The following is a 17942-nucleotide window of genomic DNA, read 5'->3' as shown; positions in this document are numbered from 1 at the left end:
AGACCTGTACACTGAAAACTATAAGACACTGACAAAAGAAATTGAAGATGACACAAACAAATGGAAAGATATTCCATTCTCAGGGATTGGAAAGACAAATATCGTTAAAATATCCATACTACCCAAAGCAATCTACACACTCATTGTAATCCCTATCAAAATTCCAATGGCATTTTTCACAAACCTAGAACAAATAATCCTAAAATTTGTATGGAACCACAGAAGACCCTGAATAGCCAAAGCAATCTTGAGAAAGAACAAAGCTAAAGCCATTCTACTTTCTGATTTCAAACTTTATTACAAAGCCATAGTAATAAAACTTATATGGTATTGGCATAAAAACAGACACATAGATCAATGGAACAGAGCAGAGAGTGCAGAAATAAGCCCTTGCATATTTGGTCATTTGTTCATGACAGAGCAGCCAAGAATATACAATTGGACAGGACAGACTCTTTGATAAATGGTTTCGGGAAAACTGGACAGCTCTATGCAAAAGAATGAAACTGGACTGCTATCTTAGACTATGCACAAAAATTAGCTCAAAATGGATTAAAGACTTGCATATAAGCCCTGAAACCACAAAACTTCTAGAAGAAAACATAGGCAGTAAGCTCTTTGACATCGGTCTTTGAAAACATTTTAAAAACCCCAAATTGTGTCTATCAATACAATACCATAGGTAAAGTCAAAGAACAAAGAACAAAATGGGAGAAACTATTTGCAATGTATATCACAGAAGAAATATAGAAAAGCGGGCAAAAGTCATGGATATACAAGTCATAAAAAAGATATAAAATGGCCCATGAACATATTAAAAGATGTTCGATTTTATTCATAATATGAAATATGCAAACTAAAATAGAGATGCAATTTCTCACCCATTAGACTGACAAAAACTGAAAACCTTAACAACATATTCTGTTTGTCAGGTTGTAGGGAAAAAGGCATTTATCTATAACTCATGAGCATGTAAAATACTACCATTCTGGAGGGAATTTGTCAATGTCTAACAAAACTATATATACATTTACCTTTTGACTCAGCAATTCCACTTCTAGGAATTTTCCCTGAAGATACCCGGCACCAGTGTGTAAATACAGATGCATAAAATTATTCATTACAGAATTATTTGAAATTGCAAAATTATGGAAAATACTTAAAGTGTAAACATTGGAGATTAGTTAAATAAACTATAGCTTCTATATTGTACAACTATAAAAAGGAATTAAAAAAAAGAATTTTATACCAGTACTTTTTATACCACTGATTTTATGCCTTTCCAACATTTAAAGCTACAGATTTCCCTCTGAGCACTTTCATTGCTCTCACAAAATTTTATATGTTATGCTTGATAATAACTTATTTAAAATATTTTCTAATTTACCTTGTGATAGCTTTTTGAAATATGAGTTGTTTAGAAATGTACTATTTAATTTCCAAATATTTGGACAATTTCTAGGTATCTTGTTACTGGTTTCTTTTTTTTTTATTTTTTTATTATTATGTTAATCACCATACATTACATCATTAGTTCTTGAAGTAGTGTTCCATGATTCATTGTTTGTGCATAACACCAGTGCTCCACGCAGAACGTGCCCTCCTTAATACCCATCACCAGGCTAACCCATCCCCCCACCCCCCTCCCCTCTCGAACCCTCAGTTTGTTTTTCAGAGTCCATCGTCTTGTTACTGGTTTCTAATTTAATAACCTTTGCCAGAGAATTTATTTTGCACAATTTAAAAGCTTTTAAATTGATTAGATTTGTTTTAAAGACTAGCATGTGGTCTATCTAGGTGAATATTCCATGTGCACTTGAAAGAACATATATTCTGTAGTTGTCGGGTAGTGTTCTATAAATATCCATTAGGTTAGATTGTTTGCTAGTTTGATTGAATATTCTAATTCTTACTGATGTTTATTCTACTTGTTCTATTAATTACTAAGTGCAAGGTGTTCAAATCTGCAGCTCTGATTGTGGGCTCATCTATTCTTCCCTTTAATTCTTTAAGTTTTTGCTTACAAGAAAGCTCTTGTTAGATGTACACATTTGGTATTGCAAAATTTATATATATGACCTTATGTAATGTACTTTGTCTATTGCTCTCTTTTGTCTTATTTTTGTTGTTCCTTTGTTCCTTTCCCCCAATTTCCTTATTTACATTTATACATTTATGTGTACTTGTTGTCACCTATCTTATTTTATTTAAAATAAAGCTTTTAATTGATATTGCTAAATTATTTTACAGAAAGTTTATCAAATTATCCATAGGCAATATATGAAAATAATTATTCTTGGTGCACTTAAATATTTCACATTATAATTATCCATCTCTCTGTTTAGTTCTTTCAGTTTTTGTAATACATGTTTTTCAGACTCTCTCATTAAGTACATACAAATTTAGAACTGTTATGTTCATCTCATGGATTAAAATGTCATAATGAAATGTTTCTCTTTATCTCCAAAAATTCCTCTTCACATAAGGTCTACTTTGTCATATTTGTATAGCTACACTGCTCTCTTTTGTTTAGTGTCTATCTATTATAGCTCTCTTTTTGGGGGGGTTTCTTTTTTTTAAATTTAAATTCAATTAATTAATATATAATATATTATTAGTTTCAGAGGTAGAGGTCAGTGATTCATGAGTCTTTTTTTTATCCAACAAGAAGCCATAACTTTATTAATGTTAGAAACAGTACAAATTTCAAAACAAGCTGCAGTTATTCTTTTTGAAACACCAAAAAATTCCTCATTTTCAGATGGTTTACATTGTTAATTCCATAATAGCATTTACAATATCATTACCGTTGTTCTTCAGGGCTCGGACTGCCTTTGCTCTCGACACATTTGCTTGTGACATGACCAGTTCTATGTCCTTAACCTCCACACCGGTTTCATCAACCTCTTCCTCTTCACTCTCTTCTTGCACAGTTGGAGTCTGTGTGTTTTCTTGAATGTTTGAGACATCTTCACCTTGAACTTTGAATTTCTCAGCAGCTGCTAGTTGTGCTTGCTGAGATAAATCCTCGATCTTGGCTTCCCCTAAAACTATGTAGGTATCTGAAGCTGGGTTCTTGTAGACATCTGGTTTTGTGATGACAAAGAGGATATTCTTAGATTTCCAGATAGTGACTCTTATAACCTCTGTAACCTGTCGAAGACCCAGTTTGGACATAGCCTTCTGTGCCTTCTTTTCACTCCGGCTCTGTTTTGCTTTACTGACTGGTTCTTCATCAATTTCAGTGGCTGCTGCCAGCTGGGCTTTTTGTGTGGTTGCCTGTGTGGAATCCTGTTCCTCAGGCTCTGGTACTGAGTTATCACTGTCAGATTCTGTTCCAGACCCTGTCTCAGCCTGGGGCTGTGGCAACTCCCCTTCTGTAGCAGGGACGGTTTCTGTGGCTTTACCAGGCATTTTGTGAGGGGAATGCGGAACCAAGATGGTGGCAGAAAGAGCTGATTCATCAGTCTTATAGAAGAGTATTTACCCCAAAGATGCAAATGTAGGGATCCAAAGGGGCACCTGCACCCCAATGTTTATAGCAGCAATGTCCACAATAGACAAACTATGGAAAGAGCCTAGATGTCCATCAACAAATGAATGGATAAAGAAGATGTGGTGTGTGTGTGTGTATACATATACACACGTGGTGGCTGGGTGATGGACATTGGGGAGGGTATGTGCTTTGGTGAGCGCTGTGAATTGTGTAAGACTCATGAATCACAGACCTGTATCCCTGAAACAAATAATTTATAAGAAAAAAAAGAATACCCAGTGCTCATTACATCACGTGCCCTCCTTAATATCCGTCACCTGGTTACCCCATCTTCCTACCCTCTTCCCCTCCAGCAACCCTCAGTTTGTTTCCTATGATTAAGTCTCTTATGGTTTGTCTCCCTCTCTGATTTTATCTTGTTTTATTTTCCCCCTTCCCCTACGCTCCTCTGTTTTGTTTCTTAAATTCCACATATGAGTATCATCACCTATTTTAAATTATTTTAGGAACAGAGCAGTCCATAGATAAATACAAATACTGTCTTTTAAGTATAATTTTATATATTGGAATAATTTTTCCCACTTATCTTTAAAACATAAAGGGGAAACATGAAAAGTCCTCTCTAATTGGAGATGATTATCTCTTCTCAGGAGATAAAAGTCAATTTTACAACATCAACATTCACAAAAATGAAATTACAGCCATTCCTGACCTTCAGCAAAATTTAAATGTCATCGGAATCTATCTAACAGATGATAAAATAAAGGAGGCTTTGGATAATACTAATCCTATTGGTGAGTAATTATTTTAATTTAAAATAGCAAAGCTTGAGTATTTCAGAAGTTTCACCCTATATGCCTAAGAAGATATATCCCCTTTATATCTTTTTCTTTAAAGTTTATTGTTATGTTAATCACCATACATTACATCATTAGTTTTTGATGTAGTGTTCCAAGATTCATTGTTTGTGTATAACACCCAGTGCTCCATGCAGAATGTGCCCTCTTTAATACCCATCACCAGGCTAACCCATCCTCCCACCCCTCTCCCCTCTAGAACCCTCAGTTTGTTTTTCAGAGTCCATATTAAAAATGTATTTTCTTTTCTTTCGATTGATGGGTTTGTATTAAAGGAATTGATTTTCAGAGTATATCTCCAACAGCTTTATTTCAGGTCTAATCTGCATATCATTTACATCACAGTAGGATTGCCAGTCCTCCCTGTTATTTTTGTGTTTATAGCTCTGGTTTTATAACATCAAATGGTCTTCTTTACAAGAATATCTAAATTCTTTCTCTTTTTCTTTAAAAAAAAAGATGAAGTGGTGAATTTTAAGGATTTTATCACAGCATTGAACAACAGTGATGAATCTATCGAGTGCCAAAGTAAGTATGGAATTTGAAATGAATATGAACAGAAACTTCATTTTTTTTTTGGTTGGTGTATATATAGGTATGTGTGTGTATAAATTATATGTATATATTTTTTAAAATATTTAATTTATTTATTTATTAGAAAGAGACAACACAAGCAGGGGGAGTAGCAGGTAGAGGGAGAAGCAGGCTCCCCGCTGAGCAAGGAGCCCGATGCAAGACTCGATCCCAGAACCCTGGGATCATGACCTGAGCTGAAGGCAGACACTTAACCGACTGAACCACCCAGGAGTTCCTAAATTATATATATTTTATATATACTCTACCAAGCCCCTTTCCCCCCCATTTTCTCATTTAAACATAGTTGATGTGTATATTTTTTAAAGTCTAGGTTTTCAAACATGTGAACACAAAATTTTCATATACTTTTTTAGAAAGATTTATTTATTTGAGAGAGAGTTGGGGGGAGGGGGAGAGGAAGTCAATCTTTGAAGCAGACTCCCCACTGAGCATGGAGCCCCACTCAGGGCTCCATCCCATGACCCTGAGATCATGACCTGAGTCAAAATCAAGAGTTGGACACTTAACTGACGGAGCTACCCATGAGCCCCTTGAATTACTTTAAAAATCTCTGTTATCTGTGTTTCTTCCTTTTCGTGTGTTTTATTGCTCTGTTCTCTCTTTTTTCTTTATCAGTGCTGACAGGTTTATCCATTTTATTATCAAAGTAATCAGATTTTGGTTTTTTAATCACCTCTCTTGACTTTGCTCTCTTCTTTTCTTTCTTATTTCCTCATTTTATTATTATTATTATTTTTACATTTACGCTCTAGTTTTTGTCAAAAACTTTAGCTAAATGGTTAACTTTTTTCGGTCACAGTTCTATCATGGAGATACTAAAACAGCCTTGGACCACAGACATTGAGATTGAGAATTATAGTCCTCACACTGGGGTTTTAAAATGAGTATTAAAATCAGTGGATTCTTTCTAAATTAATCTGCACTTTGAATGCATTTGCACTCACTATCTCAGGATAGGTGGGAACCTTGACAAAATAATTTTATATTTTTTTGGAAGATTATAGGTCTATGAATAGCTAAGACCCTTTTGAAAAAATAATGAAGAGGAACTTACTTTATCAGATATTATTACATATTATAATGCTACTTTAATATAGTGTTACAAATAGACTGGTCCATCATAATATAGACCAACAGAGACTCCTATTAATAAGAACTTGGAATGTGATTGAGATGACATCATTAGTCAGTGGGGGAAAAGATATTTAGTATATGATTTGAGAAAATTGACTTACTCTGTGGGAGAAAACAGAGTAGAATCCCTACTTCATACCATATACAAAAATAACCTTCAAGAATCAAGTGGAGATGAAAATGGATCTCAAAGGTAAAGCTAGACAGCTGATGGAAGAAAATGTAAGAAAAAATATTGTGCCTTATGGTCGTGGATACCTTCTTAAAAATACTACTCCCCCAAAGCACAACCATAGGGTGAAAAAGGATGTAATTACATCAAAATTAAGGATTTCTTGTAAATGAAGGACTCTAAAATATATAACAGACTGGAAGAAGACAATCACAAGATAATTAACAAAAGATTAATATCTCAAAATATAAGGAAATTCCACAAATCAGCAGTAGAAAGAAAAATCAATTGAAAAAATAAGTAAGGATCTAAGAAGTCAGTACAGGAGGTGAAACCCAAATAGCTAAATATGTTTATAAAGAGAGTTGGAAATACTCACAAATTGCTGGTGAGTAGGTAAAATGGTACAGCATTCCAGATTGCAACCTAGCAGTACTTATCAAATAAGTATGCATGTTTCTTATGGCCCAGTAAATCTGTTTTTAGATAAATAGCCCAGAGAAGTTTCTCGTAGAGACATGTACAAGGGTGCTCCCTGCAACACTATGGGAGGATAGAAATGAAAGCAACGTAGGCGTCCATCATTAGGGAAATGGTTGACTAAAACATGGTCCATACATATAACACATCATAACAATAACTAGATTTACATTTGCACCAGAAAGAGACCTCAATAATAATATGATTCCATGAAGAAAGGAAAAAATAGAATAAATGAACACCGCACCCTTTATGTAAATTAGATTTCTACTAATGCCTGTAAGACAACACTGTATTTATATATTTTTTCAGGTGAACACAAAATTCTATTATTTATTTATTTATTTATTTATTTATATTTTATTTTATTTTTTATTAACATATAATGTATTATTTTTTTCAGGGGTACAGTTCTGTGATTCATCAGTCTTACACAATTCACAGTGCTCACCATAGCACATACCCTCCCCAATGTCCATTACCCAGCCACCCCATCCCTCCCACCCCCCTCCACTCCAGCAACCCTCAGTTTGTTTCCTGAGATTAAGAGTCTCTTATGGTTTGTCTCCCTCTCCGGTTTTTTCTTGTTTCATTTTTCCCTCCCTTCCCCTATGATCCTCTGTCTTGTTTCTCACATAATTCTAAATAGAAAGATGAGAGATTAATTGAAAGAAATTGAGAAAGAGATTGAGATTGAAATGACAATATTAATAAACTTGACTTAAGAAACAGATTATATAGTACTTTGTATCCTAAAAACTTAGAATACACATTCTTTTCAAATGCTTATGGAATAATCACAAAAATAGATGATGTATTTAAGTCACAGAGAAAAATTTCAATGAATTCTAAAAATCAGAAGTCATTCAGAACACATAGTCTGACCATCATGTAGTAACATTAAAATTACTTTTAATTTGGAAGTTAAAAGAATTTGCAATATTACTTTTAATTTGGAAATTAAAAGAATTTGGAATGAGACTATGGAAAAATGTTGCTTTTAAGACTAAAAACAAATGGTCTTCTAAGTAATTCTTTGGTTGAAGAATAAATGAAACCTGAAAGTAAGAATTTTTAGAAATGATGACATTCAAAGCACTACATATCAAAACAATGTAAAGTGTGACCAAAACAATCTTACAGGATATTTTATAGTATCAAATGCTTTTATTAGAAAACAAGAAAGACAAACCATGAGAGACTCTGGATTCCGAGAAAAAAACTGAGGGTTACAGAGGGGAGGGGGTGGGGGGATGGGGCAACCAGGTGATGGGTATTAAGGAGGGCACGTGTTGTGATGAGCACTTGGTGTTATACACAACTATTGAATCCTTGAACACTACATCAGAAACTAATGGTGTACTATATGCTGGCTAAGTGAACATAATAAAAAGAAAAGAAACATTGAAAATAATTTTTCTTAAATGTTCAACTCATGAAGCTTACCAGCAACATAAACAACAAAACAGCAAAAACAATCCCCCCAAAAAGTACTAGTCAGGAGCTAATAAAGTTGAAGGTAGAACTTAGTGAAATAGAACACACACACACACACAAACGAAATTATCCATATAACCAAAACTTTGTTCTTTCCAAAGATTAATAGAGAATGCTTTAGGAAATATGATGAAGGGGAAAAAATAGGACATAAAAAAGAAAACCATCATAACTTGGATACAAAGGAGATTAAAATATATAAGTGAATAATAAAACTAAGCTAATAAAGCACCGAATCATTGGCATCTTATCAACAACACTGTCATTCTTTCCAAACATTTGGATGCAGACCGAAGGGCTGCTTCCTCCCCCACCCTCCCCCGACAATAATGGCACTGTTTTCTTTGGGATCTTTTTGATATTTTGTTGTTTTTGTTTAGCTTCATGAATTGAACTAATATAGTAAAATATTTCAGTATTTCTTGTTTTTTTTTAAGATTTTATTTATTTATTTGAGAGAGAGCGTGTAAGAGTGCACAAGCAGAGGGAGAAGCAGGCTCCCCACTGAGCAGGGAGCTAGATGAGGAGCAGTGTTTCTTGTTTTATAATATAAGCATTTAAACCTATAAATTATGTGGAGCTCTCAGTTTGGAGAATATTTCAGAGAGGCAAAACCCTCAAGACTGTGTTTTCAAGAAAATGAATACATTTCACCCAAATCAAGTTGTGAAGTGCTTATCTGGATAGACCGACCAACTAAATATCTTTACGTTTTGTCACTCCTCTATATAGAAATAGAAGATGCATCTAACATTGTTAATAGTGTCTTTGATGGGAAAGTTGAAGTTAAAGACCTTTTATCTGCCTTGGAGAGTCTGGAGAAACTTTTAAGTAAAGAAAAACCTGAGGCGTTACTGAACTGTGCAACAGACGGTAAGTACTTGAGTTACCTCACAGGTTTCCTGTTTAGAGTATACATGTTCACACAAGGTAATTTTTTTTTAAAGAATAATAATACTGTATGCTTAGGAAGGTTGTTATAGAAATAATGTTTATATATTGGTCACTGTGAACTGTTAGAACCCTTTTGGAAAGTGTATGGATATTCTTTATTTGGAGAAGACAAATAGAAGCAAATAGTCTTATTATCCATATTTTAAAACCAGATACTCCTTTATTAGATTATGATGGTCACAATAATAAATATGATGGAGTCCTGCTCTTCCATTTCCCCAACCCTGGATTCCAGAGATAGGGTAATTCTTACAAACAGAGTTCCACCAATAAATGTAATATTTACTGTGGTATTTTCATAAATGCTGTTCACTGGACTGAGGAAATAGCCTTCTATTCCTTTCTTGCTAAAGGATAGAATTTATATTTATTTGGTTTATCATGAATTTCCCAAACAATTTTTATGCATCTGTTTAGATAGCTCATAGGAGTTTTTCTTGTAATCTGTGAGTGTGGTGAATTATATTGAATTTTTAAATATTAAATTAAACCTAAAATTTTGGAAAAACCCATTTTGGTCATGATATATTATCCTTTTTACATATTGCTGGGTTCATTTTTCTAATACTTAGTTTACGATTTCTACATCTCTGTGAGTAAGACTAACCTGGTATTTTCTCATTCTACTATTGTCAGGCTTCAGTGTCAGATTATCCTCATAATTTGAAAAGTATTTTCTCTTTTTTCTAAATTTGGAATAGTTTGGGTAACATTGGAATTGCATATTCTTTTCATGTCTCGTGGTATTTACCAACACAGTTGTTTGAGCCTTGATACTTCTTTTTGGGTAGGTTTTTAATTACTCATTCATCTTCTTTCATGCCATAGGATTACTTAGGTTTTCTTTTTATTCTTGAGTCAAACTTTGCTGTTTGTTTTTTTCAAAGAGGTTGTCCTTTTCATATGAAAAATTATTGCTATAGTGCTATTAAGTTTTTAACAATAAGCGCTTAGTAGTTTTGTAATATTTGCAGCATTTGTGGTAATGTTCCCATCTTATTCCTCGTATTGGTTCTTTTTTCTTTTTAGATCATCTATGCTAATGGTTTGTCAATTTTAATAACTCTTAATTAATTCTCAGCTTTCTGATCCTCTCTATTGTGTGTTTGTTGACTATTTCCTCAATTTTTGTTTTTATCTTTATCACTTTCTTCTCCACAATTTGTTTAAGCTTATTTTGTGACATTTTAATATATATTTCATATATGTATTATGAAATGACCTCAATAAGTCTAGTTAATATCTATCACCATACATAGTTACAAAAATTTTTTTCTTGTGTTAAGAAATTTTAAGATTTGCTCTCTTAGCAATCTTCAAATATGCAATACAGTATTATTAACTATATTTTTTAGATATATATTTTCCATTCTTTTGATTTCACTCTTCCTGTATTCCTATCCTTCTGAAGAAAAAAAAGATAAATTTGGAACCATGTGAGGGGAAACTAAAATTTGAAAAAAAGAAACAGGACTTCTAGAAATTAAAAAAGTAGCAATTAAAATTAATTAGTGGACAGTAATGTCAGCAGATTAAACATAGGTGAAGAAATATGAACTGCAAAATAGTTTGAAGAAATGATAGAAAATGTAGCATAGAAAGAGAAATAGAATACAAGAAAGAGGCTTAGAGGAAGGCAGAATGAAAAGGCTACTTATTCCAGTAATTGGTTTAAAATATATATGTATATCAGATTACAATGTTATGTACTTTATACTTACATTATAATTAATATAATGTTATATGTCAATTATATCTCAGTAAAGCTAAAAAAAGAAAAACTGAAAAGACATGATATATATCCATTCAGGGGAGAAGAGACAGAATGGTTGCAGAGAAAATATTTGGAGAACTATAGCTGAGAATTTTCTAGAATGAGAAAGACCTAAGCCTACCAATTCAAGAAGTCCAGTGAATCCCACATAGGATGAAAGGAAATCCATACATACATAGGTTTATCATGATGAAACTGCAGCCTACCAGAAGGAAAGAAAATCTTAAAGGTAGCTAGAGAGGGCGCCTGGGTGGCTCAGTTGATTAAACAACTGCCCTTGGCTCAGGCCATGATCCTGGAGTCCTGGGATCAAGTCCCGCATCAGGCTCCCTGCTCAGCAGGGAGTCTGCTTCTCCCTCTGACCTTCTTCCCTCTTGTGCTCTCTATCTCTCTCTCATTCTCTCTCTCTCAAATAAATAAATAAAATCTTTAAAAAAAAGGTAGCTAGAAAGAAAAGTCAAATTATCTATAAAGGAGGAACTTTTTTGTATTCTTGATATTTTCTCTGGGTATTGAAATCTAGAGAAACATTTTTGTAAGTTGAGGATAAACCCCCCAGTTTGGGAGAAACCTAGGCTTTGTCTGACCTTTGAAAATACAAACTAAAATTCGTTCAATGTTGCTTTGTTTTTGTTTTGTCTTTGGCAAATACTCTGGGTGAAAAACTGTTGCCGTGTTTCTGGGGTACAACCTTCCATCAGTTGTTTGGCCTGGAAATTTCTTACTTTCTTGGCAGCAAATTGATGGATTTAAGATCATTTTAAAGCAATAATTTTACTTAGAATTTTTACTTGTTTTTACTAGGAGGGTTGATCCAGATATCTAGGCTGGTTCATTACTGGCACCCTCTCCCATTTCAAGGTCATACTATAATGTAGGAGATAGAGGAAGAGCTTTTAAAACTCCCTTGCGCTGTATTTCTACTGACACCTAGTGGATGGAGCCTGTGGTGATCCTGCATCTGTGGGGAAGGGATATGGGAATAGGGTGCTCCCACAGGGCAATTCTCATTCTTTCCCATCAGACTTCCATTCTCTCTCTCCCTCAGCTCTCCCATTCCCTCCCTCTCTTTCTTTCTCTCTCTTTGCCTCAGGAGAAATTCTTCCTCTCTATTTAGGCATTTGGTATATTTTCTTCAACAACTCTAGGTTTCTGCACAAGCAGTCTCTACAAAAACTTTTAATCTACAAAAATCTCAGGAGTGAGGAAATACTTAAGGCCAAACTGCTTAGAACAGGAAAGATGGGGGACGCCTGGGTGGCTTAGTTGGTGAAGCATCTGCCTTCGGCTCAGGTCGTGGTCTCAGGGTCCTGGGATCTAGTCCCTCATCCGGCTTCCTGCTCAGCGGGGAGCCTGCTTCTCCCTCTGCCTGCTCTGCCTGCCGCTCCCCCTGCTTGTGTTTGTGCTCTCTCTCTCTCTCTCTGACAAATAAATAAATAAAATCTTAAAAAAAAAAAGAACAGGAAAGATGGGTCAAATTATCCACCACTTCAAGAGGTACAGTGCAAAAGCTCCAATTTGCTCTTTAAACAAATTACAATAAGCTTCCAGAGAAGCATAACTTTTGAAGCAGACCAGAGTCAGCTAACTCAAATATCTGCAGTAGCCAGGCACATAATGCAAATTAACAAAATGAATTGGGTATAAGACAAAAGGAAGGGATGTGGACTGTAGGATAACTTGAGAGCACATGTCCTATATTAAGATAGTTAAATTCCAATGAGAAGAAAACCCTAACACTCCCTAAGACAATGAACACGACTGAATTTCAACTATATTCAGTCTGTGAGCCTGTGATCCCTGAAGCAGGCTTCTGTAGGAGTGGGAAAAAAGTCTTTTCCTTCTACCCTTCTAGGTTCTCAGCTAGAGCTCTGTAACAAAAGACAGAGACAAGAGAAAAGCATACAAATTTAATATAAACTTTACATGAAAGGGGAGCATACATAAGGAAACGAAGACCCAAAGAAGTGGTTAAGTAGAAAATGGTGGAAAATGTGATAGGGCAAAATGATATGAGCTAAGGGTGGTAAACTGGGGGAAATTTAACAAGGCCTGTTCATTCAGTTTCCTCTGGGTGTCCTTCCAACCCTCAGTCTTCAGAGATAAGGATACTCCTTTCCTGTGGGTATAGCAGAGCATCTCTCACGTGAGAGTCTTATGATCTGCTTCAGGGAGGTTGGGGAAGTCTGAATCCTAACTGCACCTTCCATTTCTCAAATTTCTTCAGCTTAAAATATTCAATATGCTAGGGTACAATGTTTTGGGGGTAGTATGTCCTGAACCCTGTCCTCCAAAGAATAAGAAATATTTATGTGTGATATTATGGATAATTCAGAAGAAATCAAAATTCAGCTATTAGGTTTTGTAAGGGTTTTTACTTACTTGGAAAGATTAATAATTTTATATATTTTCTTTTATGTATAGTTTTTGCTTGTTCACTTCAGGGTTAAATTAGGGAGTGGTGACAGTAAAAACAAGTTGAATTTCTCTTTTCTCACCAAACAGAACTTTCTTCCAAAGGAATTTTTTTTTAATTCTTTCTCTTCCTTTGCTGTCTTTGTGTATAAATCATCTCTGCAGGGAGTGGCTCTATGCATTCATACTCGTTATAGGTGTGCATATATTTTGTACTATATAACCTGTTTGTAATTTTTTTAAACCATGGGTCACAATACTGGGTTGTGAAATAAATTTGTGAAATAAATTTACTAAGTCCTGAATAGCATTTTAAAATGAAATGGAATAAGGTGGAATTTGTTGGAAGATATCAGCATGCATCACATATGATAAGGGTAAGTATTGTTTTATAAAACATTTATTTCTATGCGTGTGTGTATTTGTGTGTGAGCACGCATGTTCACAATCTAAATGTTCTTCTTACTATGCATTATAGTCATAGAAGTTTGAAAACTGAATGAAATTATATTAAAGCAATACCAGATCCCTGCCTTAATGAGGTTGAAATCTATTTAAACCCTATTTTATTTAACTTTGCAGAAAATAAAAAGACTGTAAAAGATATAATTGATGTTTTCACTAATTCATCAAAACCATCAACACCATTCAACAGTAAGTATAGTAAAAGAATGAAAATTAAAAATAAATTTCTAAGATCATTCTGTGATATTCTTTTTCTAAAGTATAGTTTGTTTTGCCCTGTGCTTTTAATTCCTTAAGTTTTCTTTGCTTTATTGTGGTGTTATAATCTGCTTTCTTATTCCTTATCATATTCAATCTATACTTTGACTATAATGAATTATTTAGAATCACATGCTTGAATATGCTTCCTTAAAGCAGTTTTTCTCAGTATATGCTTCAGTGTAAGGTATCCCATGAATCTAATACAATTTTCTCTCACCTCTAATAAATTCCACGTGCTTCTTTATCTCACCTATAGTGAAACATTGTAAGAGAAAGTACAAAGAAAACAAGATCTAGCGCATCTAAAACTACTAGGTAGACGGTAAGAAAGAGAGGCTCTCTAATCCTAGGATTGGATGTGACTACGTGTTTTTCAGGCTATAGCAGATTTATATTTTCATTTTTCTTTCTCCAACTACCTGCATTCTATTTCTGCTAGCTGACCTCATTCTAAGAGCCATTACCTAGCTATGCTTGAAATGCTTAGAGTCTATGAAAGACTGGAGCACATAGTAGTTTTTACCTTTGAGGGGAAATAATAAATAAAAGCAAATTTTTACAAAAATTTTGCAGAAGTTCAACTTTTAGCTGGCAAGGGGTATATTAAATTTTGCTTGTTGTTTAAGTGGCATCTGAAAACAAAGCCCATTGATATGTTTGAAAGCCCTTTAATTCAGAATAACTTTTGTAATACACCTACTCTCTGCAGGTCAGGGTGTTAAGTCTAAGAAAGGTCTTTTGCCCCAGCTTCCTCATTTGTTCTCTATTCTTCATATATTTACAGATTTATTTAAAGAGATTACAACTCTTGATAAGATCAGAAATGATAAGATGCCTGCAAATGAACTGAGCTTCCAACTCTTGAGTGCAGGAATTCCACTAAGCAACAAGACATTCCAGGAGATTCTGGGTCAAGCATCTATTGATGGTGAGCCCTTTTTGAAAGAACAATCTATGTTGAGCTTAATGAAGTCCTAGTTCTACTGTGAGCTTAGGAAATTTGTTTTATATATGCATAGTTTAGATAAACTAGGTCTTAGAAACATAATGAGAACATAGGCATACTGAGAACTAATTAAAAATTAGTATTTTTCTCTTGGAAATTTTATTTATTTAGTTATTCATTCATTCATTTTTAAGTAAGCTCCACACCCAGTGTGGAGCCCAATGCAGAGCTTGAACTCACGACCCTGAGATCAAGACATGAGCTGAGATCAAGAGTCAGATGCTTTGGGCGCCTGGGTGGCTCAGATGGTTAAGTGTCTGCCTTCAACTCAGGTCGTGATCCCAGAGTCCTGGGATCGAGCCCGGCATTGGGCTCCCTGCTCCGCGGGAAGACTGCTTTTCCCTCTCCCACTCCCTCCGCTTGTGTTTCCTCTTTCGCTGTGTCTCTTTCTGTCAAATAAATAAATAAAATCTTAAAAAAAAAAAGTCAGATGCTTAACTAACTGAACCATCCAGGCACCCCTTCTCTTGGAAATATTTTGAAGAGGCTCCCTCTGTTTATCTGGCATCATATTTGTAAAATGTATACATCAAAATTTAATTAAGACAAATAGTACAATTAGAAATTTTTTCTCGTTTTAAGGGAACAGATTCTTGGTAAAACTATTTTAAATTGATGAGTTTTTATCTAGCTAATTTTCAAAAATTAACAAAATTTGCCCATCCCCCATTTCCTGTCATGGTTAGTTTAACGGTTATAAATATTGACACTTCGCCATTTTATAATCCTTATACTTTACTTTTTAGAAAATAGTGAAGTAAGTCTGAAACAAATTTTGGAGGCTTTGAACACAAATAAGCCAGCTCCTGAATTTGAAGGTGGGTCAATCAATATTTCATTTTAAATATTTGTCATAGTTTCCATTACCTTTTGTCATTATTATTTTTAAACAGTGTTGTGAGGTATAAATGATATACGAAAGCTGTATGTTTTTATAATTAAAGTGCACGGTTTGGTAAGTTTTGATATATGCACACACCTATAAAACTACCATCATAATCAAGGTAATGAACACATCCCTCACCCCCAAAACTTCCTCATGCTCCTTTGTAATCTCTCCTGTCATTTCCTATCCTCTTCCTCGTCCTCAGGCAAACCCTGGTATGCTTTTTGTCAGCATAGATTCATTTGCATGTACCAGAATTTTATAAAATGGTTATATTCTTTTTTTGCTGGATGCTTTCATTCAGCATAATTATTTTGAGCTTCATCCATGTAGCATGTATCAGTAAGTCATTCTTATTTATTACTGGATAGCACTCCATTTTATTGATATACCACAGTTTATCTATTACCTGGTGATACACATTAGGCTATTTCTAGTTTGGAGCTCTTACAAATAAGACTGCTATGAACAATTGTGTACGTCATTGTATGAACATACGCTTTCATTTCTCTTGAGTAGTTACCAAAGCTTGGCTAGCTCGTATGGTAGGTGTATGTTTAACTTTTTATTTTTATTTTTTTTTAAGATTTTATTTATTTATTTGACAGAGAGAGACAGTGAGAGAGGGAACACAAGCAGGGGGAGTGGGAGAGGGAGAAGCAGGCTTCCCGCTGAGCAGGGAGCCCGATGTGGGGCTCGATCCCAGGACCCCGGGATCATGACCTGAGCCGAAGGCAGATGCCCAACGACTGAGCCACCCAGGCGCCCCTATATTTAACTTTTTAAGAAACTGCAAACTGGTTCCAAAGTGGCCACACTATTTTACATTTCCACCAGCAGTGAATGAGAGTTCCAATTCCTCCAAATCCTTGCCAATACTTGGTATAGTCAGTCTTTCTAATTTTAATCATTCTAGTAAGTGTGGAGTGGTATCTCATTGTGGTTTTAATTTGCATTTCCTTAATGACTAATGATGTTGAACATCTTCTCATGTGCGTATTTGCCATCTGTATATCTTCTTTGTAAAGTGTCTGTTCAGATCTTTGCTCATTTTTAAAGTTGGGTTGTTTGTTTTTGTATTTCTGTATGTACCTGTCCTTTATCAGAAATACACTTAGCAAAATATTTTCTCTGAGTCTTATACTGAGTAAAATTTTCTGAGTCTCTTCATTTTCTTAAGTGTCTTTAAAAGAGCATTAATTTTAATTTTGATGAAGTTTAATCAGTTTTTTTCTTTTTTGTATTGTGCTTTTGGTGTCACACGTATGAAATCTTTGCCTCCCCTAAAGTTACAAAGGTTTTATTGTATGTTTTCTTCTAAAAGTTTTATGGGTTTTGGTTTTGCATTTTAGGTGTGTGATCTATTTTTATATATAGATCATATATATAATCTATATATAAAGCTTTAATCTTTATATATAGAATAAAGTATGGATCAAAGTTTCTTTTTGTTTCATTTTATTTTGCATATGGACATTCATTTGTTCCAGCATGGTTGGTTGTTGAAAAGATTATACTTTCTCTGTATTTTCTATACTGAATTTCCTTTGTACTTTTGTAGAAAATCGTCTATATTTGTATATATATTTCCTGGATTCTCTATTCTGTTCCATTGATCTTTGTCAGTTTGTCAGTCTTTACACTGATACCACATTGTCTCATTACTGTAGCTTGATAATAAACATTGAAAGCACTCAGGTAGTATCGGTCCTCCAACTTTGTTCTAGTTTAAAAAAAGTTCTTTTGGCTATTCTAGGTCTTTTCCAGTGCCATGTGAATTTTAGAATCAGTTTGTAATTTCTACAAAAAAAGTCTGCTGGAATTTATTGGAGAAATTAAAGGCCCTCATGAATTAAGATCTGTTGGAAAATTTCTTGTCTAATAATGTCTTATTAAAAAGTACAACACTTCTCTGCAATTCCTTTGTGTGCCTCTACTTTGCCTCCTT

General features: G+C 34.3%; 2 protein-coding genes across 2 annotated transcripts in view; one reads left to right on the top strand and one right to left on the bottom strand.

Moving 5' to 3' along the window:
• The window catches only part of LOC114196718 (EF-hand calcium-binding domain-containing protein 13), a 116145-nt gene extending 115034 nt beyond the window's left edge, over nucleotides 1–1111 (top strand). Inside the window, exon 24 of the mRNA XM_088027058.1 lies at nucleotides 1062–1111. Coding sequence (XP_087883184.1) covers nucleotides 1062–1111 — 50 coding nt within the window. The remainder of the gene's footprint in view (nucleotides 1–1061) is intronic.
• A 1655-nt stretch (nucleotides 1112–2766) lies between these two features.
• NACA2 (nascent polypeptide associated complex subunit alpha 2) lies at nucleotides 2767–3414 on the bottom strand. Its single transcript, XM_028087553.1, has one exon. It carries the CDS (start codon nucleotides 3412–3414, stop codon nucleotides 2767–2769), a length of 648 nt encoding a protein of 215 aa, XP_027943354.1.
• Between the last annotated feature and the right edge of the window lie 14528 nt (nucleotides 3415–17942).

Source organism: Eumetopias jubatus, unplaced genomic scaffold (genome assembly GCF_037043125.1).
Source record: "Eumetopias jubatus isolate StellerSeaLion01/CBP00866 unplaced genomic scaffold, mEumJub1_p1.0 scaffold_10, whole genome shotgun sequence".
In the NCBI taxonomy this organism is placed as follows: domain Eukaryota; kingdom Metazoa; phylum Chordata; class Mammalia; order Carnivora; family Otariidae; genus Eumetopias; species Eumetopias jubatus.
The sequence above is the reverse complement of the archived record's forward strand: the minus strand, read 5'-3'. Positions and strand labels throughout refer to the sequence as shown.

Bases quoted from the DNA above. Each gene is read 5' to 3' on its own strand.
- NACA2 (XM_028087553.1), bottom strand. From the start codon at position 3,414: ATGCCTGGTAAAGCCACAGAAACCGTCCCTGCTACAGAAGGGGAGTTG.